The sequence below is a fragment of the Schistocerca piceifrons genome, chromosome 4 (genome assembly GCF_021461385.2).
Source record: "Schistocerca piceifrons isolate TAMUIC-IGC-003096 chromosome 4, iqSchPice1.1, whole genome shotgun sequence".
NCBI lineage: Eukaryota > Metazoa > Arthropoda > Insecta > Orthoptera > Acrididae > Schistocerca > Schistocerca piceifrons.
The window spans coordinates 83,125,952-83,141,433 of NC_060141.1; the positions used below are offsets into that span (position 1 = coordinate 83,125,952).

At 36.2% G+C, this 15,482-nt stretch overlaps 1 protein-coding gene across 1 annotated transcript in view; it reads left to right on the forward strand.

Moving 5' to 3' along the window:
• LOC124794775 overlaps positions 1–12,288 on the forward strand; it is a 196,902-nt gene extending 184,614 nt beyond the window's left edge. Inside the window, exon 12 of the mRNA XM_047258409.1 lies at positions 4,615–12,288. Coding sequence (XP_047114365.1) covers positions 4,615–6,033 — 1,419 coding nt within the window. The 3' untranslated portion in view covers positions 6,034–12,288. The remainder of the gene's footprint in view (positions 1–4,614) is intronic.
• Positions 12,289–15,482: the final 3,194 nt, after the last annotated feature.

Below are 15,482 nucleotides of genomic sequence, written 5' to 3' on the forward strand. Positions count from 1 at the left end.
CTTGTTTTTCCCACCAAACGTTACCTGTCTCATTCAGCCCATGAATCAGGGCGTTCTGGAATGTCTAAAAAAAAGTCTCGAGGGCGATTGCTACAGTCAATCCTGCATTCCGAAGACAACGAAAGCATTGCAGGAGCTTTGAAGAAAGTGACTTTGAAGGTCGTCGTATACTGGATTAGCGAATCTTGGAGCGAAACAAAGTCGGACACAATTTCTAAGTCATGGAGGAAAATTCTACAGGAAAGTATGCCAGACACAGAAACTGAAGATTTAGCAGATGAGGACGATCAACCCTTGTGTAATTTAATCAGAAGATTGCCAGAGTGTGAAGAGGCAGAAGAGGTGGAAGTAGGCGAGTGGTTAAATTCGGAGAAACAGTTGGAAGTGACAGACTCTTCTGTAATTGACATGGTTAACATTCCATCGCAGTGTGAGAGTGACGAGACAGGGGCTGCACCGATGATGAGTCACACCGATGGTTACGCTGCTCTCGAGGTTGCCACATGCTGCGTGGAACAACAGCCTGAGGCGACACCAACTGACCTACTGCTCCTGAGACGGTGGCGTGACATTGCCGCAAGGAGACGTTGCAGCTTCGCCAACCAAAAGACACTTCACTATTACTTGTCTAAATAAATAATTATTGTTATTCTGCCAATGCAAATGCATGTGTAAATACTTTTATTTTAATGAAGTTCATACTTTGACCTGTATTACTTACAGTATCATAATATTTCTTTTTCCCATTTAAATTTAGATAGTCAGAGTTTTAGGTAGTTCGAGGTGGTTCCGGTCCCATTCGCCTTGAAGTGTCGAGTATGCACTTTTTGTTACCATATGCAGTATTCAAAATTGGAGTGTGGGTAACATTTGATGGCACATTACATTAGAGTACAAACTTGAATCACCTTCAACATCACTGAAATTTAGATATTGTTGTGTACTTCATAATGTATTATTGTAATTGTCAACTTTGGTGTATTATTCTTGGCCTATGACTGTGTTGTTTGTTTGCATTAGGTAGTCACAAAATGGAAAGCAAGTGGAGAGCATTATCATATGATGCTACTTTAGAGTGAAAAGTAATTTTTTATGCAGAAAGATACAGTAAGAAGAGATCGGGGTGAGAGTTCAGTATAGCTGACAGAAGCGTTCACTTATGGAAGAAACAGAAATTGGAATTATTTACAACTATCACAAGTAGAAAGAAATTCACTGGGCCTAGGAAAGGAAAACATCCTGAAGTTGAAGTAAAAGTTTTGGAATTAGTCTGTGAAAGGAAGAAGAATAGGCAACTTGTGACTAGTGAGAATATAAAAAACAAAGCAAAAGAGGTGGCTGCAATTGTTAATATACCAAGGCAAGAGTTTTAGGCTAGCCGTGGATCGGTTAAACGCTTTATGAAATGGGCGGGTGTATCATTATGATGCCGTACAACAGTATGCCAAATTGTGCAGGATTTTGAGAATTCACATGTCACGTAGTTACACGACTGATGAGGAAGAGACACCACCACCACCACCACCACCACCACCACCACCACCACCTACACCACCTACTAACAACAACAACAATAATAAATTTCTACTATGAATGATGATGACGACGACGACGACGACGACGATGATGGCAACAATCACTTTTATTTATAAACAAACTGGCAGATTGGGCATTTGAGTGTTGTTACTGTTAAACGAAGTTAACTCGACATTTCTTCTCCTTTGCAAATCTTTTGATGACATTGTCAAGCCATGTGTATCGGCTTTCAAGTGTTTGCAGTACTGGCTTCTTTAGTTGAGGTACAAATCGAGAGCTGATAAGCAATCCTGAGCCATACTGTTCCTCAAATACGTTTTTACATATTTAAGACAAGAAAAACCCTTTCCACTGCAACAGTTGTTGCAGGAATGGTAGCAGTTAGACAAAATAGTTTGAAAACTTCTGGAAGAATTTGGTCTGTTTCATTCTCATTCTTTCTTTTGTTAACATTTCACAAACTGACAGAGCGAAATGTTACTTTATGCTGGGAACAAAATACAGCCTTCAGTCCTACATGCAACTTGATTAACTGAAGGACGCACTATATGTTTGTAATAATGAAGCCAAGCCATCTACAGGCATATGTTGACAATAACTGGTGAACCAAGTGGCATCTCGTAATTTAGGGAAGAGCATTTTATCATAATATCAGAATTTTTTCCAGTTGTGTTATGATATTACACAACACCTCGAAGTACACACGTTTGTATTCTAAAAGCAATGGATTGCCATTGTATTCATTCATCATTTTAGCTCTGTTTGTGGAAGCTTCAGTGTGCAAATTAGTAGAGAGTGTTATGGAATTTAAAAAGTCAATCAACTTACCTTCATTTCATAAATTTTTCCTGTAAGCAGTGCCTTCTGAAAAGCATTGTTGCAAAACTATGCAATCATTGTTTTTCTCCTGAAGAATGTTGAAAAGCAGTTCAGTCTTTAAAAATATCTTTTGAATAACAGAGATGGAAAAAAACTCAGTCTAGGAGGATATATCTGAAACTAGAGGCTTCTCTTGTGGTCACTGCGTTAGAGTCTGAACCGTCAGTTATTTCAGCGGCAGCAGTTCTAGCTTGGGTAGGATCATGAAAACCAAAAAATGTTCTTGAATGTCACCGATGGAGTCCACTAGTCTTCAACAATAAAGCATTGTGACTTGCCTGAAATGTTCATTGCTTCATCCACAATGCTGGCATAAAATGAGATTCTGTGCAAACTTGAATGTATATACTCGCAAAGCTACTCATTTATACATTCAATCAGTTCATTCTGTATAGCTTTTGAAAGTCCCTAGTAGAAATAGCCAATTTTCTTCCAGAGTGCTCTTGAATCTTTGTTTCTGTTTAACACATGTTAAAAAATGGCTCTAAAATTTCCAGGATTCACACAGTCTTCTGTCTAATCATGACCTCTGAAAGCTATTGCCTGCTTACACAAAAGAATTGTGATGTCTGTCAGAATATTCATGATGTTTCTGTTAGCTTTCACTTCATTGTAGTGTCGCATTTTCATCAGTTTGCCAAATGTTGGAAACTTTATGTAGGAATGTCAACAATGTAGGAAAAGATAGATTACTACTTACTGTAAAGAAGACATGTGAAGCTGTGGGCAGGTACAATTAAGACATACACATTAAGCTTTCAGACACAGCTTTCATCAGCACAAGAGACACACATGCCGTTCATACTCACAAGCAAGCACACCTTTTGCACACATGACCGCCAGCTCCAGTTGAGTTCGGGCAGAAATACCAGTGTATACCATTGTTGGCTGTAAAGTGTCGTCAGGCGGCCTGGCCTCTTCAACATATGCTTTGCGCCTCTCTCTGCCTTAGGTTGGGGCTAAGCTTTCACACTTTGACTTGCTCTCTAGTGCTGGAGGTTTAGAAGGAATAACATAAGCGAATGTATTTTGCAATTGTTGACAAAGGTGCATAAAGGTTTACTGTAGAAGTAATTACTACTACATCTACAACTACTATTACTTCCACTTCTATCTCCATGGAAAAGTTAGGAGTCCTGATCTCCCTTGCCTCCTCTGACCAGCCACCATTGTCGTCAGTGCTTTGTCTTGATGCATTTTGTGGTCATCTCACTGATGACATTAAAAAAGAAGATCCATAACCTAGCCAGTGACCTCGTTGTTATTCCTGGAGGAATGACTTCTGTGTTGTAACCCCTGCACATCAGTTATACGTAAATCTTTCCAAAATTACATTCAGGAACAGTATGAAAAAGTGTTTTTGCAAACCCAACCATAAACTGATTCCAACAGGATAAAATTAAGTGTGCTGTACCTAACATTATTGCACACTGGTTTTCGGCTGCCTGGAAGAGCATGTAAGAACCAATGATTATAAATTCATTCCAGAAATGCTGTATTTCAAATACTCTGGATTGCAGTGAAGATGTATGCTCTGGAACAACACAGAGGATGATGAGGAAACAGAAATGAATCTTTTTCTTATATAGACACCTTCAAGGATACCAGTACGGATAACATTCTTGAATAATGATGAGTAACACCTGTAATTTATGGTATGTTTGTTTGCATGTCATGTACATAGTCAGGTTAGGCATACTTTTGTTGTAATTAACTGTATCACTTAACACTAGTTCACTTAAAAAATTTTGTTTTGATTTTTCATGTATACATTCATTGTTGTGTAAAATAAATTTAGTCTACCACTGATGCACAAATAAACTCTCTCTTTATGATTTTAATTTTTAAAATTGGGGTGTCCAGTACATTCGGTGGCACATTAGATTCTCACAAATACTGTATCCTGAGTTGATGGTTTTTAAGTACGAAACAATAGCAAGATTAGCTTTGTAAGTGATAAATTAGTATGATATTTCTGCATATGACACTGATTATTATCATTATTGCTTCGCCAACATTTTCATGTGGGAGAATTCCTTCCACAAAAGAAGTATTTGTCACAAGAAGTCATTTGGAGTGACATATTAAATCCAAATAATTTATCATGTTATGTTTGCATGAAAATGTTACACGCAGTAGCCATGCTTTTTATTGAATTTAAGCTGCTCTTGAATTGTGTGTTTTTGTATAATGTTTCAGAGTAAACAAAAGCTTCCGAAGCAAAAGAATAAGAGTACTTCCTGTGCTGCTACACCCGAAAAACTGACTGCTACGACTCGTCGACCAGGGAGAACAATATCTTCCTCTGACTCGTCAAGGACTTCTTCACCAGCTATGCGAAGGTCTGCACCTGGAAGTGACAGTTCAGGAAAGAGTCGAACATTCACTACAGGAAGTGTTCCAAGAGGAGTTAGTGGGACATCGCCAGGAAGGGATGCTAAAGGTAGGAGAAAAAAGGATGGGGAATTCAGCATGTCAGCAGATTCTCTTAGTGAATTGGCAACTAACTGTGCTAAAGCTCAGTTAAAGGAAACAAATGATATTACAAAGAGTAAGAGCCGATGTTCTGTGCCTGCAGAAACAATACTTGTTAAAAAAAGGGTTGGTGATGAAATAACAATATCCACTGATTCACTTTCTGAATCTGCAGCTGTACCAGAAAGGCTAAAAAGACAAGAAACAACCAGTCAAAGTGCTCCAAATGCCACACGTCCAGACACACCAAAAGAGCGAAGACATCATGCTCTGGGAAGGATTGGTACAGATATCACTATGTCAACAGATTCACTAGCCACAGCAGAATCATTTGCTGTGGATAATGTCCCTAGCAAAACAGAGAATGGAAAAACAGTACCCAAATCACCAACATCAACTTCCCAAGCTGTTTCTTCAAAGCACGATCTTAACAGAACACTCACAGCAAAGGGACTGAAGGCAGGTTCCACTAGAATGGAGAACCAGCAGTCACCATTGCCTGCTATCAGAAAGCTAACAAATAGACAAACTGTTTTGTCTCCTCGAGATTCCCCAACTGCACGTCTGAGATCTGGAGCAACTTCTTCACCTTACAGTAGTTCCCCTTCATTAAGAAGGAATGTGCTGATTTCATCGAGACCATCACCTGACAATGTTTCATCCTTAAATAATAATAGCAAGAATGCTGCTCCCACAAAGGCAGTTGTACAATTGAAATCAGAAAGGAGCTCAATTAAAGCAAATGCTTCTTCATCCCCAACCATGGTTTCATCAAATAGACGCACTCCTCCTAGACTGCAAGGAAAAAATCAGTTGTCAAGTCCAGCTAAGGTGAGTTCTGAAAATAAGACCTCTGGCACACGTAGTGCTTTGCGGGAAGCAGGAGGCACATTCACTCTATCGAAGACCGTAATTAATGTGAATAAGGTGAACAATAATGCTTTAAAGAAAACTGTGAATGGCGTTCTCAGTAGAAGTAAATGTGTGCCTGAGGCTGTCACTCAGACAAAGACTAAAGTTGAGACTAAAAAAGGAGGCCCACTTGAAGATAAGCCTCCCTCTGTTGGTTCTAGATCTGGTACATTTCTGAAAGATGAACCAACTATATTGAAAAAACCAGATGTGGACAATGTTCAAGAATGATTATTTCAGTTAAGCCATTTCAGTTTTAAAATGGTACGTATGTACCACAAGAGTTTTAATTGTGATGGGTAGTTGCAATGGTTTGTACAAATGTGTAATTTAGGTAGTATCTAAATAAGCTGCATTTAATGATGTAATTTTGTTCTGGTGTCAAATACTTGAACCAAATCTCGGTGTTAAAAATCTATTTTGGAAGTGAAGGGACTGTCAGCTTCATGAAGCCTTCTCTTTTTATACTGCGGTGCTAGGAAGTGAATTTGAATTGTCACATGAATACTGTTGTTTGTTTCTCTCTCTTGCTTATGATCTCAATTCTGTAATGAATATTTTGCATTTAGTTGCATAAATTTTATATGAAATTTATCATTTTAACTAGTGTGCAGACAGTAGAACTTAAATTCAATTATAATTTCACCTTCTGTTTATTAACAATTTGTAAATAATATTTAAAGTTGCATTTGTAGTCAGAACGTTAGATATTCTGTCTCTGTGTTACGTCAGTGAGATTTATTGTACCTGTTTCCTCGAGTGTTAAAAAATGTCTGTAGGTGAATGTGCAATTATTACTAGTCATTTAAATGCCATCTAAGGCGTGTAAATAATATATGTGCTCGCTGCTTCATATTTAAATGTGTCTCTGTATGTATATAAATCAGTGAGAAAATATTTAAAAGAATAATATATTGACAGCATTGAGAGTATTTGTTTCTTAGCTGGTGTAAACATAACTGTTGTCAATGTTGTATACTCATTTTCATATTTTAGAGAAAACTGTTGATAACTCTCTGAAACTTAAATGATGGTAGTTGCAAGTGCTTGTTCTCAATTAAATCTGTTAATATCTTGGAAACTGAGTTTGTATTGAAGCATAGATATGAATGAAACAGGAATTGCTGCACAAGCTCTCAGTTTAATGATTATTTTAAATGAGCTCAGAAACACTATGTTGTTGAAATTTTGAGACAGCTCTTTAAAAAAGTCTGAGAATGACTGATGTCACTTGCAGTACAAATTTGTTTTTCTATAAAGAAAAATAAATTGCTTTTGGTTTTAATTTATTTACTCAAATGGGTAACTGAAATATCAGCACTAGATACCAATAAATATTCTTTTGAAATCTAATCTTTGAAAATGTTATTAACTACCACATACATAGAATAATTAACGTAAAGCAAGTCCTCCCTAAATTGCATTGCGTGAGTATGCAGCCAATTGAGTTCTCTGTGATATCATTCATTTCTTCCCATTTTAGGACTTGTATCTCCCTTTCATTATTGTTCAGTGAAGCTGTTGAAGCATACTACTACTATGTAAGCAGCTTGTGTATGTGAGAGTACTGTTACTACTGAAGTATTTGAAATAATTTCTATTGTTGGAAAACATGGCTAGATCTAAATTTTTAGTCATTAAGTGTATGAGTTGTGTTTCAGTTTAATGTTTCTTTATATGCTTCTCTTTATAGTTGCCCTGGTATTATACCACCCATCTGGTATGTGGGGTTAGTGTCACACACTAAATCATTCATTTTCTTCATTCAGTGAGTGAGTGACATTCACGTGTTCCAAATACATGAAGTTTGGTGATGACTGCCATTCTCATGTCTGCCATTTTATTTGAATTAACACAATACAGCTGTGTTTTTTCGATAACATACAGCTTTTGTTGGACATAGAAATTTAAGGCTTTTGAATTGGAAGAAAGCTGTCTTGATTGTGTTGTTTCTCCCCCCTCCCTCTCTCTTTTTCTTCATTTCTTGTTATTTTATTTTTGTCATTGTTTTGTTGGGGTGTTGACTAGGGAAAAAATGCCATAGAGTTTGGCTTGCACTGGTAATTAATGTTTTTTGTACAAAATGCTAAAAGAATCTGTGGATACACAGCTTTATCATCCTACCTCTGCTCCTAGGTTGTGATGAAATAATAATCTACTAAATTGGCATATGTATTGATGCCATACAATACATATTTTCAGACTCTGAGATCTAAAATCTTAAAAATGAAGATCACTGCTGAAGCTCTGTTTATGCTACATTTTGAATCAAAAGATTTATTTTTGTAGATGATCCTTGTATACATCTTTTGTTTTGAGTGGGGTTCTTGCATCTTTAACTTTCACATAATCCGGTACTTATATATAAAAGGGATAAGAGAGAAGAGCTCCATTCTAATTACATGACATTTCTTATTACATTGTCTGCCAGTTTTTTTCCAAAGTTTTTTTGATAACTGTAGCTTTGTCATCCATCTGTAGGTAGATGTGTATACAAATTGTGTATTTGGCAGCCAATAACTGATTTTCATGATTTTATTAACCACAAGAAAAGTAAAAGATATCCAACCTCTCATTCTTTTGTAAACTTTCAGACATTCTTCGAATTTTAAATCGTAAGCTGTAATAAATTATCTTCATAAATGGCACTTACTCTTTTGTATGTGATAACTACTGACTCGGGACACACTAAGAAGATGGTAGAAAAAGCACAGTATTCAGAGGAGCTGTTCAGTATGGGAGTGTGTTTGTTTCTTGTTCTTCTTCTTATGTTCATTCTGCTCTATGACCTTTGCCTTCCACAGTGTCCCTAATTCATATTTTATTGTGTACTGGGAGTACACTTTTCTGTGTATTTATTGAAATAAAACATAGGCATTGGATGTTTATTGGTAGATGAATACACACTTTGGGTATGTGAAACTCATTGCTCTCTCTTTTGACAGTAAATTTATCCACAGTTTGTAACTACCATTACTGTAAAATTGTTTGTTGTAAAAAAATATTAGAGAGACTTTGTAAAATTCCAATGTTTAACAAGTCTAGAAGTGCAGTGTTACCCAAATTTTTACAATTATGTCTCCCTCACTTTCTGCGCATTTATGGAGTAGACCAGATTCAGCATGTGAAACTCTTACTATCCATGTCATACCTGTTATTGTGATACAAAAAGTTCAGAAGTTGTTGTTCCATTACAGAGCGTACAAAAAATTTTAAATATTGTCTTAAAGAAAGGGAGCTCAAGGTTTTCTCTCTTCCTCTTAGGTTTTTCTGATGGTTGTCAGATTCCATAAATATTATGTTAGAGGGTGGGAACATAGAGGGAGACATATTCCACAGCTGTGTTATGATACTTAATAATTGGTTGTAGAGCTTGCTCCATTTGGAGTGTGTATGTGCAATTGACATTTTTTCTGTAGTTCGTTTTCTTTCAATGACCTTATCTAACAGTAACTAGCACAGCGTGCAGTATTTATAGTAATTAAGGTTTCTGTGTACCAGCTTTCACATGAATTACTTTCTTACATCATCTGTGGTGATATTCTATCCTTATTTAAAATTCGTTTGTACTTTCATTAGAAATTATGATCAGTTTTCGTTCCTGCCCATATCCCCTTTTCCTTCTCGTTGTGACTGAAATACATGGAAACTGATGCTGCATAGTCCATGAGTAGAATTATTGAAAAGTCTCACTACAGTTTATTTTCATAATAAAGCACCTCAACAACAACAGTGAATATCTCATTATAATGAAATCATAAGTGCACTATGAATATATTACTCCTGCATGTGGATGTTTTAGTATGCCCAAGAAGGGTTGTACTTTAGTCATGAAGAAATAGCCCCAACAGTCATGTTGCCAATGTTTATTGGAAAACAATTTGTGAAAGAAGAGCCCCAGGCAAATGGAAACTCCTGCTTTTGATAGGAAGTATTGTTATGCCATAGGTGATGTACGTACCTTGTGAGGCACAAAATACAAGAACTGTACAATGATACAGTTAGAAATAAATGTGGGGATAATCTTTTAACTGGCAAGAAATCCTCTAAAAACAGGGTAGACATTTTCATTTGTGGTGTATGTCAGTATGCAAATGAACTATGATTTATAAAATGGTATTATGAAATTAAAATGCCAATTAATATTTGTTACAGGGTTCGTTGTCAGATTTAACCAATTTTAGTGCCATTGATATGATGTTACTATGTAAAAGAAAATAACTTTGTGAATCTATCTTGCAGTGTTTGCTATATGTTTTTAGACAGGACATTGAGGGGCAGCTTGTTGAAAGACCTTTTATTATTATTATTATTATTATTTTTTTTTTAAATTATGTGAAATTGATTTTTACTCAGGTATGGTACATATTCCTCAACATCTCTCTCTCTCTCTCTCTCTCTCTCTCTCTCTCTCTCTCTCTCTCCAAGAAATTAATAGGTAATCAGTGTTCCATGATTCCCTGTCCCCTGTTATACCTGATCTGTTAGAGGACTGCAGTACAAGAATACTCATATTAATGAATGACTTATGATTTTATCATGGCCATAACAAGTACCTGTGCAAAATATTCATCATGTTTGATAAATTAATTTATTTTGTGACTGGTAATTAACAGCATATTATTTAACATCTATTCCCATTTACTTTCAACTTTTTTTTAAAATTTCATCTTTATTATTAGAGTAACAAAGTAACTGCAGAGGTACCACACAAGAATTAGAGGGGAAAACATACATTTGGTATTAAATCACTTGAGCTGTAAAACACATTGTTACATAATTCTTGCCTTAATTAACTTTAAGGTGAACTGTTGATGGTACCATATTTTTTATTAGTTACTGTGAGTTAAAACTATTCAATATGACAAACAGTTTGATCATTACTGTGTACTTTTTCTCTGTTGACTTTTATTTCTGGAGTTATACAGGTTGATTCCCTATTCCCTGTTTAACATATGGTAGTTAATTCATTTCTCTTCAGATTTTGTGCCTTGTGTTAATAAATATTTGCTGTGTATACATATATTCATGACTGTACTTACATATAGATATATATATATATTATATTTATACACAAGTATTTTCATTATTATTTTTTACATTTTTTATTTTGTCATCGGCCAGTATCTTTTTTGATAGAAAATATTGGTTGACACTGTTCACGCTTTTTGTCTTCAGTGTTGTATGTGAATTGTCTTCTTAAGAACACCCATGTGCATTGGTGGCAGTCACGTCAGTTCTTTTAGTTGTTTATGTTGTGAATAATTTATATTTAGTTCTGAGCATGGCTCAGTGAGGAGAATCACATGTCCTTAACTTCAAGACAATGTACAGTATTTCCTTTCACTTTTGCAGTGTCATGTCAGTTTTGTAAATGCAACTGTTTTTAGCAGTCTCGCATAAAATAGAACTTGAGTTTTTGAAGCAGTCAGTCATACTGAAGGAAACTATGACAACCAAACTTAAGTGAATCTTGGACTGAGCCTTCATTAAGTATGTGTGTGCTGCTATTTCAGTTCTGAATAATGTTTGCAATCAGCCATTTTATGACTTTTGACATTTTAACTAGTACTTACCTTGCAATTTATGGATGTTTGTGAAGGGTGATTCCACTGCATTGAAACAAGATAGTTGCATGCCATGGAAATGCAGTATGTGCAGTAAGGACAAATGAAGTTCAGTTAGATTCCCATGAATCCCTGTTGTTTGGCATAATATGTGCTGGGTATTTTTTTATTTTTTAAATTGCCATTGGGTCCCATGATCTTGAAGACAGCTAAGAACTATTCGTGTAGAAATAATATTGCAAAGTTAGTAGCATATTGTGCAGCTTATGACTCCTTGACAGAGAGAGAGAGTCATTCTTATATGTCAAACATCACTACAATTTCATTTTTCATAATTTCTCTGCTTCAAAATACCTCATTAGTTCAAAATTACAGTTGGTGTAATTAGTGTAGTCAAGTTGCCTCCCTTACACCTCCAACATTTCTTAAAATATTTTGAATTGAGCTTCAATCAATGCACAAGGACAGAGATATATAAGTTGCACAAAAGTGGTACATACATACTTTTTAATGAGCCACTTTTTTTTATCAAGATTTTAACCATTTTTTTTTACATCACATGAAAATGCTGAATCTCGTTGCAGTTTTATTGTGTAGTTTGGTTGCATTATCAGCTTTATAATTACAAGAAAAATATAAATATTTTTGCATTTCCCATGCATTAAGTGTGCAATATTGTCTGTAAATGAATTTTGGGAATTCTTTCAAAGTGTGTGTAGTTGCCACTTTAGCAGTGAGGTAGTTCTTTCTGTAAGTAAAAAGTTCCATAATGATCCAAAATTTGTATTTTGAAACAGCAAGCTCAGTAAACATTTGTATTTTATGTTTATTTTTGTATGAGTTCTGATGAATTTTGAGAATTATTTGTCCAAGGTGTTCTGCAAATGTATTTTCATTGAATAAAAAAGGTGCTTCAGAATGGGGAAAGTTTATTTATAATGTTCCTTATCCTTTGGTTTATTGTCTCTTTGATGCCCTAACCCATCCTCGTCTTTAATGGCTTTGGTGCAAGTTTGGTGGAGACCTCTGTATTCATAATTTACACAGAAAGCAACCTCATTGCACGAAAACTACAAAATTTGTTAAATAGTCATGTTTGTGCAATACTGAACTAGGACTTCCATGGATGAGGCTGTCACAATAGCATTTGGCGTGAATTATGAATCTGCATGTCTTGATAATGGAAGTTCTGTGATTGAATCAAACGAAGCTGAGGAAACGCAACAACTTGTCTGTAGGTGATTCATGGGTTCTACAGGGATGTAACAGATCATCTATTCCTTGTGTTAGTGCTACTTGCCAATCTACAGCTCAGTGATTGGCTTTTTAATTTGCTGTTGACCACAATTTAGTGACTTTCAGTTATGTCGTTACTCTATAAAGACATCATTATCTTTACTAAATTAATGGTGTTATGTCAAGGCTGTAAATAGTGATATATAGTCAATGCAGATTTTTGTCATCATGTCTGTCATCAAATGTGGTTCAACTGAGCTAGTATAATAGGACTGAAACTTGGATTGCAGAATTGCTGGCAATATACTACATAGACTAGACAGACTATTTTGTACCAGAAAACAATCTCCCCCTCCCCTTTCTGCTGCCCTAGATAAGTGTTTGTAAAGGCTAGCTGTCAATAATCTCTGTAGCCTTGAGTTTGAATGGATGGAGATATGCACCATGGGTGCTCAGGTCTCACTGCACAGTTTTTTGCAGTAAAGTAATTTCCTTCATTCTCATTCTGTGTATAAAACATTTACTGTTATCTCTGTTTTTGATTCTGTGGCTAAAGTTTCCTGTGTGTAGCGATTGATTTCTGTATAGCAGCTAGCACGTACCTCCTGTCTAAACTATTTCAATATTTTTCTCCAAATTTCCAATAGATTTCCCTTTCTTTCTCAGTCACTCATTTGTCCTTCAAAATTGTATTGTGAACACATTTACTCTGACAGCCATGTGTTGTGAGTGATTTAATGTGATTGACAAAATCCTGAGTGTTACCAGTCCCTTTAAGACATATTGTGCACTTGCCAGCCGAGTATACTTTTATTGGCAACGTTCTCTCCCATCTCTGTCCTACGAAAGTCTGCTTACGTATTTTGAAGAACATTTACTTAATTGTCCTTAAAATAACTTTACAAGATGAGCAATCTGATACAGATGCTGTGCAGCCAGAAATTAGAACATCAAAGAAAATTAAGCTCCATACATTTAATGTTGATTTTGTTTTTACGAGCCAAATTTGTAGAAAGAAGCAATGATTCATTATTATTGTGGGAAATGGAAAGAAATCTTAAATAGTGAATGTAAGTCATTACCTTTAATTTTGATTGATTTACCACCAGGCAGAAAGGTAGTCAATGCAAAATAGATGTTCAATGTTAAAGAAACAGCTTATGGTAATATTAAATGTTATAAGTTTCATTTTGTCACAAGAGATTGTTCCCCGATACCTAGAGTGGACTTTTATTAAACATTCTCACCAGTTCATCATTCTTCACTTTTTATTCTGCTAACTCTAACAGCTGAACTTGATATTTACATTGAACACCTGGATGTTTGAACAGTGTTCCTTAGGGTGATGAGCCATGGTGGCACTTGGAGAGGGTGGCAAAATATTTGAAAAAAACTGATTAAAAGATTACTTCAATAAACAGTTATGACAGAAGGTAATTATCATTTTTGATAATCCCATACCCAAAATACCGGTTAAGACATTATTTAACTCTTTTCCTTATTATCGTGGATGGGGTATGGTCATTGTTTTCATCATACAAATTTATTAATGTATGCAGGTACTTTGGTAAAAATCTAAATCACATTTTTACAACTAATGACATTATATGCTTCAGTGCTGGGAAAAGATCAACTGAGTATTTTTTGATTATTTTTTCTTAGTAATCTTGGCAGAAAATGAGGTAATCATACTAATTATTGTTTGGAACAGTTTCCATCTCTCATTCTTTCTCCTTCTTTCATGATTAGTGCACCCTCTAGTGAGAGCTCTTCTCGTACCTTTTCTTTTTTTTTTCCAGAGCAGCTATCTCGTGGTCAGTTGATCATTCATGTTATTTATCTTTTTAATCTCCTCTTCAAGATGCTTTTTTACAATGGAAAATCCAGGGTAGAATAATGACAATATTATGAAAAGGATAGATTTCTACTCACTGTATACAATAGATGAGTCACACACAGGCACAACAAAAAGACTGCTAAACATTTGAGCCAAAAGGCTTTCTTTTCAAATAGACAACTCTCTCTCTCTCTCTCTCTCTCTCTCTCTCTCTCTCTCTCTCTCTCTCAGACTGCAAGCTACTGTGCATGATGGGAGAAGCAATCTGGTTGGTAGGGGTACAGACTAGGCTGGCATGGCGTGGTTAGGGGGAGGAAGTGCAAGATGGGGGTGGGGGACTGCAAAGTGCGGAAGTGCTGTTTGTGGGAGCATGCAGGGGACATGGTGGGGATACAATAGGGTAATTGCGTGCAGTCAGGAGGGTAGGGTGGCGTGGGGGAGGGGGGGAAGAGCCCTTTGGCTGCACTGGTGGAGTAGAAGGCTGTGTAGTGCTGGAGTGGGGACAGGGAAAGGATAATTGGGTGAAGGATATGCACTAACTAAGGTTGAGGCCATGGAGGTTACAAAAAAGTAGTGAAGGAACAATTTCGGTTTTCTTCTATACTCCTAAAGGGCGTACATATCTAAGTGGTGCACTAATTAAGGAAGATGACAATAAACAACAGGGCATGCTGGAAGAGCTGTGTGAGCTGGTTCTGTTATACTATTCCCAGAAACTAACAACCACGGAAAATTCAATGAGTTAAAACCTTATTCAAGGAGTGCCCTCTCTTGGTTAGTTTCTGGACAGGGCGGAGGTGCCAAAACGGCCAGGGTGGAATAGTAAATAGGGCCGCCTGGCACTCCTAGCACACTGCAACTAATTACACTACATTGCACTTAGTATTCCAACTGTGGTACCGGAAGTACGAACCAGGCATCTGGCATCAAGCTTTGTCACCTTTAGTCCATAGAAGCATATCAAGAGCTCACAGCTCGGGAAGGTAAACGAATTGCGACAGTACAGTGATAACATTGAACGTGAGATAAGAATTCTGGCA